Here is a 16,927-nt window from a genome sequence, read left to right on the forward strand (position 1 = left end):
TATCTTTGTCTCCGTATCGCGTTGGGATGTATGCCCTCAACGCATACCATGAGTCTCGAGGTTTTGGCAGGCCTACTCCCACTAAAAGATCGCTTCAATTTATTATCTCTTCGGTTCCTCATCCGGTGTAAGGTTATGAACCCATTGGTGATCGGAAATTTTGAGCAGCTGATCGAGCTAAATTTTCATTCTGGATTCATGAGTTCATATCATGAATTCGTCTCCATGCAGGTTAATCCTTCTTCGTATATTCCCAACCGTGTTTGTTTTCCTGACTACATCAATTCCTCTGTGCATTTTGATCTGTCCATGAAGCAGGATATCCATGGAACATCAGATTATATTCGATCGAGGATCGTTCCAACGATCTTCGATGCAAAGTATGGGGATATCAATTGTGATAATATGTACTTTACTGATGGGTCCTCTATGAATGAGTCCACAGGATTTGGAGTGTTCAACGAATTTTTTAGCACCTCCCACAGTCTTCAGAATCCTTGCTCAGTGTATATTGCTGAATTGGCAGCAATACACTGGGCGCTGGACAGCGTCGCCTCACGACCTATTGAACACTATTACATTGTAACGGATAGTCTTAGCTCTGTCGAAGCTATCCGTTCAGTGAGGCCGGAAAAGCACTCGCCGTACTTCCTTGAGAGAATACGAGAAATTTTGAGTGCTTTATCCAGAATCTGTTATGTCATTACCTTTGTCTGGGTCCCTTCACATTGCTCAATTCTGGGTAATGAGAGGGCTGACTCATTAGCAAAGGTAGGTGCAATTGAAGGCGATATTTATCAGCGTCAAATCGCCTTCAATGAATTCTATTCCTTAGTCCGCAAAAATACCATAGTTAACTGGCAACGCAAATGGAACGAAGATGAATTGGGCCGGTGGCTCCACTCGATTATCCCTAAGGTTAGCCTCAAACCATGGTTCATCTCTCTCTTGCCGACAACAATCTTTGTGTTTGTGGCCAAGGTTACCACGACATCGAGCACGTTGTTTGGTCGTGCGAGCTGTATCTTGTCGCCAGATCGAATTTAGTAGTCACCCTTCGGGCCCGAGGAAGGCAGCCCATGATGCCGGTGAGAGACGTGTTGGCTCGGTTAGACCTTGATTACATGTCCCAAATATATGTATTACTTAAAGCTATCGATCTTCGTGTGTGATTGTCCTTATACCCTTAGTTTTTCCTTTTCCTTTTCCTTTGTGAGAGATCGGATCCCTTCTTAAGGATAAGATGAAATGTAAATACATATTAGATATAAGATAGGTTTAAGAATTGAGTGTGATGAGTGTGATTGAGTGTGTGAGTGTGATCATTGTCAACATATCCTCATATCCCCTCCTTTTCCTGAAGAAAATATGTCACCCTTCTAAACTCGAGTTGACCGCGAGTAATCGGTTTCCTATATTATTAACATTAGAATTAAGGAAAAATGTATATATACTAGTAACAATACAGTAAGGAGTTCGGCTCCTTTAAACCTATGTAACTGAGCCTGTAAAAATAAACGATTTAAATAAAAAAAAAGAAACAAACTTATAATCGCTTGTGACCGTGTGTAAGCCAACTAAAAAAATCGAGGGGTTGTATCCGAGACACGACCGCTTAGGACGTAGGACTGCTCAATTTTTCGCCTGCTTTGTCATGTTTTCTGTTAATTATAATGCCAGATGCACTTCAAGTGAAATATTCGCTAGCGTTCACAGCTCGAGGGAAAAACGAAACAGCTTACAGCTTACTTAGTATGCAAGGGTGGAGTTTACGTCGCAATTATTCTCTTTTCGCTATCCCCCTTCGTTGTTTCTATTCTAGCGGCTGCAGAAGCTGCCCGTTATTGACAGCTCTGTTCGGGAAAGCACACAAATTGACATAACAAATGTATGGAGAAATGGGAATGCTTCCAATTTTCATCAATTTAAACCATATACAGACTAAATGAATAAAATAGTTATTAACGTTAACTTTTTTTCATAAAACCGTGACCTGTTTTCTGATTTGGCACCCTTAATGTAAAACGTAGTCCTACGTCAAAACAACCGTCACGATAGCTGTTATGTACCAAAAAAAAGTTATTCTTGCTCATTATTCTTGTGTTCGTCGTATTACTGTCGTGAGGGAGAGAGAATTAATTTTTGGTTCAGCCAACTTCAACTGGTTTTACAATTCTAATCGGTCCTTTTCAGGGCAACTTAGACAAAGTTATGTGTAAAATTTCGATGCATTCTTAAGTAATGTCCGATGTGATAAGAAGCGAATTGGTTTTCATATTTTTTACCGGGAGAGAGCTAAGTCGAATCATGTTTATTTTATTATATTGATGCATTCTATGTAGTCTACGCTGGATTGATTAGATAAATAAACTAAACTAGACTAAATTTGGGAGTGTTTTCAGACGTATTAGTGACTTAATTTCAAATCGATTATTTTTCTTTCCGTGAATCCGATGATTATTTGCTAATTAACACTAGAAAGACTGAAACTTTATATATACCTAGATTGCCCAAAAGTAGTCAAAATGACTGATTTGCAAAAGAATAAATAATATGTAAAGAAATTGGTTTTAAATAAATTTTCAATAGCTTTTTATCTTGTTTACAGTTATATGTCGAGTTATTAGTAAATATCAACAATGAAATAAAATATTTCACTTGGGAGAAAAAAAATGCATTATTATTTGTACATTTTTTTTACAAAGGAGAGTGGAAATCTTTTTATGTGTAAATCTCCCGCAAGCATACTTTTGATTTTTTTTTTCATTATCATTTGTATTTTTTTTTATAGATGCAGCAAAGTCGTATTTGACAAATTTAGCGTTTGTTGGAATGATTTACATCTGATAATTTTGCAGTTGATCTTTGTGCGTGTTCATATTCAGATGATTTTTTTGTCTTGCTGCTTTGTATTCAATAAAAAACTGTTCTGCGAATTGAAACAAAATTTTTGGCATATACAGTGTAAACCTGCACCTGGCTTATGATGGAAATAATTTTTAATCAACTGTTCTATTTTAGTTGAAAATAACAAGCCTGACTTTTTTCAATAAAGATGTCCCATATTTCCGGAACCGAGGTGAATTTATTTGTTTGTAGGCGTCTCCTTTTTTATTTATTTTGTCAAAGCGAATAAATCGTATGATTTGCTAGAGCTTTCCTGTGGCCATAATTTTTCTAAAAAACATGGGATCCCGCTTTGGTAAACCAGTTCTATTTTTTTATACCTTGTAAGTTCCACGAGCATATAAAACCGTAATATATGTATGTATTTCCGGTATTACTGTTGTCCAATAGTTCCACAAATTTTGGCAGCCTTCATCTGCTGTGCACTTCTCAATATGTTTGACAATATTGTTATCTATTTTCAACGAGAATGCACTGATAATATTATCTGACACAATGTTCTTTCTTGCGCAGCCTGACGACCCTTTCACACCCTTGAAAGTAGATGGTAGCCTTCCAGGAATATCACCTTCGTCAAATTTTGACCACACAATACCATCGGTTTCCGTCCTCTAAAAGGTGTTTTCAAATGTTTCTGCTTCAGAGTCCAACACCATTTTTGAGCACATTGATTTACAGAAATTGAAACTTATCATATATACACCCATGTCCACAATTCACCATTTATCATGTGATGGTTCTCGAAAAATAATGAAAACTGTCATTTCAATACAAAACCGTACTGTTCGTATAAGAAATTCACTCGATTCAATAGTGAGAGTCATTTGATTATCTAAAATTACCAAGCAGTCAAAATGACTGCTCTTGGACAATATAGGTATAACACATATGTATGTACCGAAAATGAAAGAGGGGCAGGTAACTGCAATTATAAGCAAACGTGTTTATATGTTATACAAAAAGTCACAATATTCAAAAAAAAAACATGCGGCATTATATATTAGGCTGTCAAAAAAGTACTGCGGTATTTTTTTTTGAATTTTCATTTGTTCATAAAATTAGTTACAATCATCTGTTTTAAGTCAAATATGCGCCGTTTTGTTCGATGACTTGTTCCCAACGAGATGCCAACAACTAATACCCCTGTTATAGAAGCATTATTGGCAAAAAACTCGGATAGCCAATTTTCACAGGCCTCTTTTGTGGCTAACTTCTGACTACCCAGCTCGTTCGCCATGGACAAAAACAGGTGGTAGTCACTTGGTGCAAGGTCCGGACTATACGGCGGATGCAAAAGAACCTCCCATCCGAGCTCCCGGAGCTTCTGGCGTGTCACCAAAGAAGTGTGTGGCCTGGCGTTGTCCTGATGGAAGACAATGCGGCCTCTGTTTATCAAAGATGACCCCTTCTTCATGAGTGCTACCTTAAAGCGGTCCAGTTGTTGGCAGTACAGGTCCGAATTGAGCGTTTGGCCATAAGGAAGCAGCTCATAATAGATTATTCCTTGAAAATCCCACCAAACACACAGCAGAACCTTCCTGGCCGTTAATGAGAGCTTGGCCACCGTCTGAGCCGCTTCAGCGGGCTTCAACCACGACCGTTTGCGCTTCACGTTGTCGTAAGTGACCCACTTTTCATCGCCAGTCACCATCCGCTTCAGAAACGGGTCGATTTTGTTGCGATTCAGCAGCGATTCACATGCGTCGATACGGTCAAAGATGTTTTTTTTTGCGTCAACGTGTGTGGCACCCATACATCGAGCTTCTTTGTGAATCCAAGCTTCTTCAAATGGGTAATAACGGTTTGATGACTTATCCCCAGCTCTTGGCCGATGCTACGGCTGCTACTATGCCGGTCTTTCTCGGCTAATTCAGCGATTTTGTCGCAATTTTCGACGACAGGCCTTCCGGAGCGTGGCGCATCTTCGACGACCTCTACACCAGAACGAAAACGTTGAAACCATCGTTGTGCAGTGGAAATGGAAACTGTATCGGGTCCATAAACTGCACAAATTTTATTGGCAGCTTGAGATGCATTTTTGCCTTTGTCATAGTAGTACTGTAAAGTATGTCGGATTTTCTCTTTATTTTGCTCCATATTTGCGACACTATAACTCACGAACGACTTAACCAAACAAAACACTGTCAAGGACTATATTATAAAGCGCAAAAATTCCTTTCCAACAAGATATAGTATGACTCGATACAATGAATACAACTAGAACTACGCACTTACAACGACACCTCGCGGAAATACCGCAGGACGTTTTTGACAGCCTAATACATAGTTGTTTTTCAAATTGAAATTTAAAAGCAGTCAAAATGACTTCCTTGGGAAATATAGTGTTAAATGAGGCGGCAAAGTGCAGTGAATTTCAAGCGGAATGTGAAGAAGGTTCGTTGAAAGGTTCCAGCGGTGTTCTTCACTGGAAAACTGGGGGTAAATATGAATTTGTTGTACTAAAGAGTTCATTTGGGGGTCTTCGTAGCCACTTGGTTACGCGTTCGCTTACTAAGCGATCGATCGTGAGTTCAAACTCAGGGCCCTCAATTGACCATCTTTGTGTTGTTATAGAAGAACTACGTCCACGCAACCATCATCAGCTATGGAGATCGATCCACGGTGGAACAAAGATCGATTCATCCATACAACTGCTCTGCTCTGCAAGAAACATCGGGCTGCTGTTCTATAAATAACCCAATAATGATCAATATCAACTGTCTCCGCTGTCCGGTCTGCTGAACAATGGAAGAACAGATAGAATACCCTTACGCCGAAATGGCTACTAGAGCGTAATTTACCATAATGTAATGGAACAGAAAACCTAACGCCTAAATGGCTACTATTTCTACTGTGTAATTTACAATTTATAGAAACATAAACATATGTACATGTACACGATAAAAACCCGGCTCTGTTACAGATAAAATGCTAATGAGCCTGATAAATAAATAAATGGGATAAAAAAAAGAGTTCATTCCTTATTTTTTATAATATTTGTTCTCTCCGGCAATAATTTCGTAGTCCTACGTTTGTTAACGGTCATGTCTTGGGCACCATCCTTTCATTTTTTTCATGTTGGGCCCATACATATCAAATAATGTCAATATTGATTTTCCATGACGATTCTTCTCAGTTTGAGCGGCTGGAAGTAACTCATATTTAACTGATGGCACCTTTCCTGAACGGTTCGTGACCCAAGTTGATCAATCCTTAATTATCTTCCCTTTCCATAAATCTATTCTCTATCACTTGTGGCAATTTGAATTAGGAAACACTTCCGTTGATGTGTTTTTAACAGAAGTTCACTAATGACTTTTAGGTTTGCTACTTGTGCCTCCCTCAAAACGTGTGCCATCGGATTTTTTTATGTTTTAAAATTTTCACCATTGCTTCCATAGGTAAACACACTCATTATAAAGCATAGATTATTTTGAAATGGGACAAATTCAAATGTGTCTATTCGGTTTTCGATTCGATGAATCCAGGAACCAGGAATCCAGGAACAAATTACGATTCGTTATTTGGGAGGAATTACCTAACTTTACAATATTGTGACTTATGAGACAGAGAACGTAATTTTAAGCCGCGGGTTTTGCTACTCGATTCCACGATTTTTTCATAAGACTGATTTTTCGGATGACAATTCCCTTCAAGTGGAATTTGGGCTTTGCTTTTGTTGAAACTTTTCTATTGGGTGGAACTGGACCCAAAACACTATCAAAATGTTCCGACTCCGATGATTGCAATGTTAAAAAGATTACCAAATGATCTAATTGCTAATTCACATTCAATTCAATTAATATTTATCAATGGAATTTGTTCATGCTGATTATGCTGAGCTGGATTTCTGATTTAACAACGTATCTTCGTATTTCGGGTCGTGTTTTTGTTTTCGGCTTTAGATTGAAATGTGTCTTGATTGTGGTCTCTGTTACCCGTGAGCTTCCGCACGCATTCTAAATGTTTGGGTACCGGTTTTTTAGTTGAAATAATAAATACATCCAGGACATGGTGTTGTATGAAATTCGAATAATTCCACACATATATCGTCTTGTCGGTCAGGAAAAGTCGAACTGAATTCTATCTATGCCAAACCTTTATTTGATCGCTTTTCCAGATTGTTGAGTTTGTTTGTCTTTTCTGCCACCTTGAAAAAACAGTATCAAAATAATGCTGAAAAACTTCTGAACATCGCACAGGAATCTAAAATAATAAAATACTCCATAATAAAATACTATGTATTTATTTAGCTATTTTCGACAGCGGTGAGAGTAAACCATCCTTCTCAATGAAAAACTTTTTCTCGTTGATTACAGGAACGATACAAAACAGACATGAGTGTGGCCATCCAGCTGCTGCAGTGCAAACCGGACAGCTTCGTTTCCCCAAAACTTTCCTCGGTAAGATTCAAATACCACACACTAAAATATAATATTCTCCAGGATCAAAATGATACGATACTCTTCATTTTTTCTTTCAGCTTCCCATTGAAATCCAGTCAAAGGTTGCCACATACATGCGTCTCGACACAAACTCCCACTCGGACTCGGAGGGCAGCACTAGTGGGGTGGGGATGGCGACTGCCAGCTCCTACCACGTGTTGCCGGCCTCCGACAGTCCACCGCCAATGTGTCCCTTCCCGCCAACCGCAATGGTATACTCAATGCGAGGACTCGGTAAGTGTTAGTAGTTGAAAAAGTGTTGCTGCTGCATAGTTCGTGCTACCTCCTTCCGTTGGCACTATTTTCGGAATGGTTCCATGCCTATTCCTGGATCCTGTGGCTGGTCACTATTATAGCGCGTTATGTGCACTATCGCGCCACTGCCCGAAAGTAGAATTAATTTTACGAACACATACACAAGACTCTGTTTACCTTATAGTAGTTTTAACCACTTCACTGGGAGAATATTCTTTTTCGGTTCAGCTCCCTTCATTGCACTACTTTCTTCTTGCTGCCCTTTTGCTAACTGTGGGTTCCCACAGTGTTTTTTTACTCGTTGTATGTTTTAATTTTATATTTCTCTCGGGCGATAATGCCTTACATATTCGTTACTCTTTCTGCTCATCTGTCTTAACCACCGCACACCAACACCAACAGCACTCGGTCATGTAAATAATGGAAGCTTTTCATGCGAGAAGTCCCGCAAATGGTGTTTCATATGCGCTGCTATTAATAGGAAAACCGGGACAGCGTACCGACGGAATAATGGCTGGAATGGCATCCCCTCTTCCTGCTCCAGACGGATGCAAAAACGTTTGTAGCGATATGCACAACATACACTTTCCTCTTTTAGTTAATATACACGCTAGCAAAACGCCTAAGTTCATATAATTTATAAGAAAACTTCATTAAAACCCGGATGGTAAGGGAACCGGTAATGCTTGCCACCCACCCAACCATGCATACATACATTCTCATTTCAGAAGCCGCCGCTGGGAGCATATGTTTTCACCAGTTGTGTTCTGTGATTGCCGACCCCGTTAGCATCAACACTAATTTTACTAATTAATTAACCTTCTCGCGCATGCAGAATGTGTTATAACCACTCATTTTTCGTCACATTATGAAAGATAAACTTATTTTTGGCTTAGTTTCAGCGAGTTGGATTTTTTCACATTGATTACGACGAGGCGTCCAGTGCAGTATTGATCAAACGCGTGTACCGGTTACACAAAACTCTATATCGGGAAAACTTTATGGATTAAATGTGTTGTGGACTAAACATAAAGGTTTTAAATGACAATTTCAGAGAAAAAATCTGATTTTGTTTCGATGCAATCGTGAACTCCTGCATCAGTTTTTGGACACTTCGTTCGTCAACTATTTTACTAAACCATCTCTTCATCTCTTGTCTGCTTGCCGTTTTTTAAGCTTCAGTTTAACAATTTTATAATTTCAACAATCAATATTTGAAATTTTCTGCTAAAAATTTTCACGTATCCTATGTAAATGTGCAAATTATTTTAGATCAAACGTTATGACAGTTTGCCGGCCTGGCATTCTCTGACTGAAATAGCTTACAGCTTTGCTTGAACAATCCGAGACATGGAAAACAAATTACTACAAGGCTTGCTCTTAAGGAACGATGCAAAGTTTGCTTACTCCTTGGAAATTATACTTTCATTCATTTGTTGATGAATACATACCATTATCGTGAATCCAAGCCCTCTCGACTCGAATTATCTACCTCAATTACTGTCTACGCCTGCACGCTTCGTGCTCGTATGTTACCCAGCCAGCCATAGGGGAATTAGGGGTAAGTCGTCCACTTAAAGAGAATCAATTTGAAACATGCGGTTTACTGCATACTTAAATGTTTTGACGTAGAACAACGTCTGTCAGGGGTGCCGATCCAGAAAATATGTAACGTTTTCATGAAATTGTAACTCTTATTGCTGTGAACGAATTTTGATGCTTAAAATTTCAATAGAATCGATTTATTTTTTATAAAGGCAAAAGTTGCGAATCGTTCATTCTGAGAGTCGCGTAGGATTTTGTACTTCTGGTAGATTTGCGATTAATTGCTCCTCTAATTTATTCCAAACTTTGAAAAATCGGCTAGAAAGTTTCAAACATTCAAACTGACATATCTCTGTGTGGCCTACAGGAACGTTCTTGGAACCAAATAAAAGCTGATTGATAAGGTTAATTGGATTTTCTGTTGAGTTGGTTAACCAAAAAGGGTGTTAGTCCAGAATATTCTTTAAAAAACCAAGAAAAATCGATTTTTCATTTCTTCCCGATATCGTTGCCCACTACACCTCCACACATCAAGATAAAAATATGTACTATTCTAATACCAGAAAGTTGCAGCTTCAAAATGATGTGCATCCCATCGATATGCGTTAATATTTCACGAAGTTACAGCATGTCAAAAATCATTGAAGATTTCCGACTTCGCATTCTGTTCCTCTAATTTTTTTGTCGAGTGTATAAAAAAAATTCGTGTCACGGTGTTTGTGGCTGAACTCCTCCGAATCGACATGAAAATATGTCGTAAACTATATATTATACCAGGGTACCGATTACTATATATTTAATACCAATAAGGATGGCCCTTCGCAAAAAAAAATCTGAATATTATTTTTTCTTAAAGGGCCTGGCCGGGTAAAGGAGTAAAAAGTGCCCCCAAACCAAATCATCAGCTGTATGGAAAATATTGTAAAGGATATTAAATAAGAAATTTTTTGACATAGGATCTATAGTGAAAAACATACTCTTTCGTTTATTTCACGCCATCCTCAAAAGTTTCGAGATAAAAATTTGAAAAAAATACTGAATGTGCGTCTTACTACGGTATATCAATAAAAATTATCAAAAAAAAAAATTATCAAAAATTGAAGTACTAAAAAAATATTAAAACTTTGAAAATTTTTTTTTGGGATTTAGAGATTCAGTACTACTCTAATTTATGTTAAAATGTGTTTCTACGGCTTTTCTAGATATGTGTGATTTTTTTCAGTTTTTTTCAGTGTTGCGTGGTACAAAAAAATATTATTTTATATTTCCAAACGGTCTGGCTGGGTAAGGGAGTAAAAAGTGCCCTCAAACCAAATCGTCAGCTTTATGGAAGATATTGTATAGAGTACTAAATAAAACATTTTGGCAGTAGTACTATATATTTGAGTCCTTATATGGTACACCATGAGATATATGATGAAAAATGCACCTTCTCGTTTTTTTCACGCCATTCTCAATAGCTTTGAGACAAAAATATGGAAAAAAAAATACTGAAAGCACAATTTTACTAAGATGTATCGATCAATATTTTTAAGAACTTTCTTCATCAAAAAATCAAATATTAAAAAAAATTTAAATTAATTTTTATTTTAATTTTAATTTAAATTTTTTCTTCTATTCTGAGATTCAGTACTACTCTAGTTTGTATTAAAATTTCTTCCTACGTCTATTTTAGGTATATGTGATTTTTTTTCAGAATTTTTTGAGTGTTTTTCGCGGTGCAAAAAAAATTATATATATTTTCAAGTATTTCGAAATTTTGAAAGACTTTGAGACCCACTTTTGGCCAATTTTTATTTTAATGCATTCGTATGTTTGGTTTTTCCACATGTAGCGTAATTTTTTCTTGAAGTTTCAAGAGGATTACGCGAAAAAAACATGATTGCGTGTTGTAACATGTTGCTTTTTTGGCCTTTAGGCATTTTTAGTTTATTTTGAATTTAGTGACCCAGTACTGCTCTGATATTTATTAAAATTTTGTTTTTTATATATCTAAATTTTGTCGGTATGTTTAGAGCATTGCGCTGTACAAAGATTTTTTTCTCATATCTTGAAATATATGAGATTATCTTCGCATTTAGATGGTTTGCCAAATTCATAGGAGTCAGCAGTACGATAGAGCTCTGTGAGAAAAAATAAAGTCCTTGTGGAAAGATAATTCGGATTAATGGAAAAAATACTTAAAAACATCCAAATTATTATTATTTTGTTTATTTTAATCTTACAATTGGAAACCAAGAATACAATAAAATAATCGATTTCAAGAAAATAAAAATAATAATTCAGACGATGAATAAAATCAAGTTTGTGTCTCGTAATGCTCTTAAACATTCAGGAAAAAATTGCACTACATGTAGAAAAAAATACACATACGAACGCATTTAAATAAAAATTATAACAGAAGTGGTTATATATTTTTTCAGAATTTCGAAATGCCAGAAAATATATTAAATTTTGTTGTACCGCATATTTAATTTTTTTTATCATTACATTTTTTGATGAATGAATTGTTTAAAGATATTTATCGATACACTTTAGTAAGATGTACTTTCAGTATTTTTTCCATATTTTTGTCTCAAAGCTATTGAGAATGGCGTGAAAAAAACCAGAAGCTGCATTTTTCACCATAGATCCTATGGTTTACCATATAAGGACTCAAATATACTATGGTACTAGCCGTAGGAAAACATTTAAATATGAATTAGAGTAGTACTGAATCTCTAAATCCCAAAAAAATAATTCAAAATTTAAATATTCCAACTTAAAAATCTTGTCGCTTTTCAAATGATCTTCGTATTCAGTAGCATTGGACATTCAAACAACGTAAGATTCTTCGCAGATATTAGTGAGAAAGATCGTGAATTCAGGTTTTTCAGCCTGGAACAAACGATTCAATCTGTTGATCTGGGGCAAAACATACGTCGCACCATCCGACGCGAATCCTTTCAGACGATCCTTGTAAGAAATTTCGTCCTTATGAAACTGCATTGTAAATGCTTTTATGATCAGCAGCACCTAGTGATACTGCGGCGTAGAAGTACCTTAATGTTCAAATGTAAGAAATTTCACGAATGGAAAAAATCTGTACCAATCTGTACATGTTGACGAAAATCTGTACTCTGTACCGTACAGAATCTGTACCAAAAACAACGAAAAAATCTGTACCATTCCAGATAAATTTGTACGTGTGGCAACACTGCCCCCATCCCCTATTTTTATTCGCAAATTTAGTATATGTGTATGAACAATATTCAAATAATTCAACCGATGTTCGTTTTTCAAACAGAACGATTTTGTTTACGTTGTATAATGACAGACATAAACAAAAGGTGCTACGTCTGTTTCATCGAACTTTCATCTACCCAGGCGCAGGTGATCTCAGTTTGTCTAAAGCCGGGCGCATCGCCGACGACCTGGAAGCTTTTTTGAATGAACACAATAAATTATTGAAATTCTTCAAATCACATATAGGGTAAATGATCTTGGTTTGTCCAATTTGGGGTGTTTTTACGCAACTAGTAAATGCAAATCGATTTTTCTTCATGAAAATCACACATAATCGATACGAGTTTGGGTTTGTTGAAAAGCCCCAAGTCTCTAGTTGCTAATACTACCATAAGGTGTTGAAATTATTCAAATTTTTATGTTTTTTAACGATTTTCCTTAAAGAAGAATTATGATCATGGTTTGACCACCTCTGATCATGGTTTGCCCAAAAAAATAATCATGGTTTGTCCGGTTTTAGAAATCTCCATTTTTGAATGAAAACATTTGAATTCACAATTAGATGTTGCATTTATCATTGCTTGAGTTTACTGTCATCAAATTGATTCATTCATAATTTAGGCTTTCTTCAGAATATTGCCTTTTCTTGGGCATTTTAGAAGTGTTCACCTCAACACAATCAATACAGAAAAACCATACTTCTGCTATGCGCGAAGCACACCATAAACAAACATAAACAAAATGCAGCGCGCCAAGCGGTTGCCATAGAAATCATGTGGACAAAACAACATTATTGAATTGGATAACTCATGATCAGAATTGAGTTCATCAAAATGCGTTAATTTAATGGTTTTGCTATGTAAATCCGATACAAATGGTAAGCAAGCATGATGTTTACAATATTTATAAGTGTTGTAATCCAGAAAAGGTCTGAATACGTGCCAAATAATCATCTGGTGGTCGATTAAAAGTTAGCTCGAATGAGGGGCGCATTGACACAAATAGAAGGTGTATTTTATAATCCTTTAAAACATGTGATTTCGTAAAAATATACTATCAAACTACTATAAATCATGTAAAAGGCAATTTCATTTATATGTTTCGAAACATTCGAAGGCCTTAATCTGAATCTATCAAAAAAAAAAAACATTTTTTGACACAGGAGCGCTGAATTAGAGCATTCAAAAAAGTGGGCAAACCATGATCATATTTTCGACTGGACAAACCAAGATCATTTACCCTACTCGGAAAATAGCAATCACGCTATTGTCATCATTCCTGATAAAACACATGCTAGAGAGCACGTGTGCAGATTCAATGCGGAAACGTTGATGGAACCATGGTAGGCGATTGCACATTGACACGATAAATTGTGATTCGAATAAAAAATATCAACCTGGCATTCATCGTTGACACACATCGTTCATACGAATATTTCCATGTTCTTCTTCAATGGCACTAACGTTCCGAACATATGTGACTAGTGCAAGTCAGAAAGGTTTCTTTGACGAAAAATCCCCCAGCCGTTCTGAAGGGACAAGATGGATATTGCAACAGCATTAACCAATCATTAAACAAGAACCCGCCACAGATTCATTTATTATGAACATTTTTTCTCTTTTTGAATGAAAATACACACATTTTTAGTTTGGTGAGTCGACAGAATACGCCCTGAGGGAATCGGTAATGGAATTTCCTCAGAAATCCCTGATCTGTCTACTGATCAACTAGTAACCTATATTCTTAAACTCGATCGAGTCATAATTATCCAAACGGATTGCAATTTTGCATTCTGTAACCCGTTCGATTCAACTCCTACCGAGTTGTGCAAAATTGGCAACATTGCCACGCGATCCGGCATAGACGACATTGAGTTCCGTGTTCTACACTGCGTTTCATATCTATGGAACCACTCAATTTGTCTGAGTTTCCAGAGATATGTAAGAAATCGGTTGAATTGAAGTATACAGTGTAAGATATATCAACTATCTTCATTTATAAGACTGGTCATTTGAAGTTTATTGTTGTGTCCAAGCGCGAAACATTGACAAAAAAACTAAAATTCCAGTGTTTCATAACTATAAAACCAGATGGAAAAACTCTCACTCGTTTACAAAATCAACGTCAATTTCACATGAATAAGTTTCTAATTCGTAGGGAATGTTTAGTTCCCAATCAGTTTAAATAACCCATTCGGGGTGGTTTCGATCAAACTGCGTCGTGTTGTAGTGTGTTCTACGCAGAGGATACTGCTCGTTCAAGCCCTTCAAATCACTCATACTGCTCGTAAGTTGCATCTACTATTCGTTGATCCGTTTAAAGCGAGCTATCGCCGAAAAAAGTCCAGATTAAGTGGTCGATAATATTACATCATGACAACACTCGGCTTAATGTTGCTGCTCGAGCTAAAAACTATACATTAGATCAAATATTTACCTGGAATGTGTAATTTCAAATCTTCCCGCTGAACATATTTCTATTTTGTTTTAAGTTGGTACAACTGTCAGTGGTGCCAATTTAGAGCACTGTTATGTAGTTTTTTACAGCGTCATTAAACGCAAGATAGTTAGTTGTTCAATGATGTTGTCTAAATTTTTGTATTGCAAACAAAATTTCTTGTGTCGAAACGTTTAAACTGTTGTAGAATACATTTGTTGACTCAACTATATCGAAAACATAGGTGTAAAGGGCGAACACGAAATTGTTGCGACACATTCAACAAGGCATAACTTTTTAACCATTGGGTAAAAATCAACCAAATTTTGCACACCAGCTCATTGATGTGTATTGTCTACATGCTGTCAAACTCGAAGTCGTGTTTTTCGATTCAACGAAAATGGAGGTGAACCAACGCGAGTCGAGAGAACAAATTCTTTCCAAACACCTGGAATTTCCTGACCTGTCGCACCGGCAGTTGGGAAAAATGTTGAACATTCACCATTCAACCGTCTCCAGGGTGTTGAAGCGGTTCCAGGAGCGGTTGACGTTCGACCACGGCAAAGGAGCTGGAAGAAAACCGGGACCGGAGAACAAAAAGACGGAGGGAAAGGTGAAGCGGATGATTGAAGCAAATCTCAACGTTTCAAGCCGTGATTTGGCTAAAAAGATCGGCATGTCGCAGAGCTACGTCCAGAATGTAAAGAAGAGAGCTGGACTACATACATACAAGGTACAGAACTTCCCAAACCGCGATGAGCGGCAACAATCGACGGCTAAAACTCGGGCACGGAAGCTCTACGAGAAGATGCTGATAAAATATGGCTGCTGTGTGATGGACGACGAAACGTATATAAAAGCCGATTTAAGGCAAATTCCGGGGTTGGAGTTTTTCACCGACAAGAGCAAGTTCGATGTGGACGACAAATTTAAGAAGAAGAAAATGTCGAAGTTCGCCTTCAAATATCTCGTTTGGCAGGCCATCTGCTCTTGCGGACTGAGGAGTGAGCCTTTCGTGACAAAGGGCACAGTAAATGGCGAGATCTACAAATCTGAGTGCCTCGAGAAGCGCCTTTTGCCGTTCTTGCAGCAGCACGACGAAGCTCCGCTATTTTGGCTAGATTTGGCATCATGCCACTATTCTAAAAGTGCCCTGGAGTGGTATGAGGCCAATTCTGTCCATTTTGTTCCAAAGGACATGAACCCGCCAAACTGTCCGGAGCTGCGCCCGGTGGAGCAGTACTGGGCAATAATGAAGCGGGAACTTCGAAAGAGCAAGAAGACAGTCAAAGACGAGAAGGACATGTTAAGAAAATGGAAAAAAACTGAGAAACTGGTACCGGATGACACTGTAAAGACTTTGATGGAGGGCATCAAGCGAAAATGCGTTCAATTTTACACTCAAGGCTCCATCGATTTACTATCTTTTGATTTTTGAAGTAAATATATGTATAAAACTACCCTAAAATTTTGGTTTGATTCTAAACATTATAAGAAAATTGGCATGACATTTTCGGTGTCGCAATAATTTCGTGTTCGCCCTTTATGAATGGCATAATGCAACTAAAGACGGCCGAGAAGAGATTAGCGATTTACCACGTCAAGGACGACCATCCACCTCTATGCTCGGAAATCGTCATTTAAGTTTGAGAGAACTAGCCCGTTGATTAAATATGTCTCACCAAACTATTTGTTTTAATTTGGTTGTTGTTTTGAGTATGAGAAAATTTTATGCACAACTAGTGCCAAAAGAGTTAATTTTTTCAAATTTGGACATGAAACAACGCATAAATATATCCCATTTAGCACGATATGTCTATTTTACCCCTATAAAAAAAATGTTCGTGTTTGCAATTTTTTTCTTATAATGAAAAATCTACTAATATGAATTTTATAGTAAAATCCGTTTGTCATAATGAACAACAATTATGTAAGCTGCAATATTTTTCGAAAATGGGAATCGTAGCTGTAAATAAGTATATTCCTTAGGTTGACCAATTTACCACCAATTTCTCTATAACAAAAATAACACATCATGAACATAACACCATGCGGAATGAAATTTCATTCCCTTCGCCGACACTCTAAACGAGCCTTACCTCAACGGCAAAACC

General features: G+C 37.2%; 1 protein-coding gene across 4 annotated transcripts in view; it reads left to right on the plus strand.

The window, feature by feature from the left end:
- The window catches only part of LOC129771820 (tight junction-associated protein 1), a 137,275-nt gene that overhangs the window by 90,143 nt on the left and 30,205 nt on the right, over window positions 1-16,927 (plus strand). For 2 of the 4 annotated variants that reach the window (XM_055775878.1, XM_055775880.1), the window contains exons 3-4: window positions 7,227-7,310; window positions 7,391-7,592. In XM_055775878.1, the coding sequence (XP_055631853.1) occupies window positions 7,227-7,310; window positions 7,391-7,592 (286 nt within the window). Of the gene's footprint in view, window positions 1-7,226; window positions 7,311-7,390; window positions 7,598-16,927 lie in introns of those variants that run through there. The other 2 variants (XM_055775881.1, XM_055775879.1) reach the window with 2 other exon arrangements.

The sequence above is a fragment of the Toxorhynchites rutilus genome, chromosome 2, assembly GCF_029784135.1.
Source record: "Toxorhynchites rutilus septentrionalis strain SRP chromosome 2, ASM2978413v1, whole genome shotgun sequence".
Classification (NCBI taxonomy): domain Eukaryota; kingdom Metazoa; phylum Arthropoda; class Insecta; order Diptera; family Culicidae; genus Toxorhynchites; species Toxorhynchites rutilus.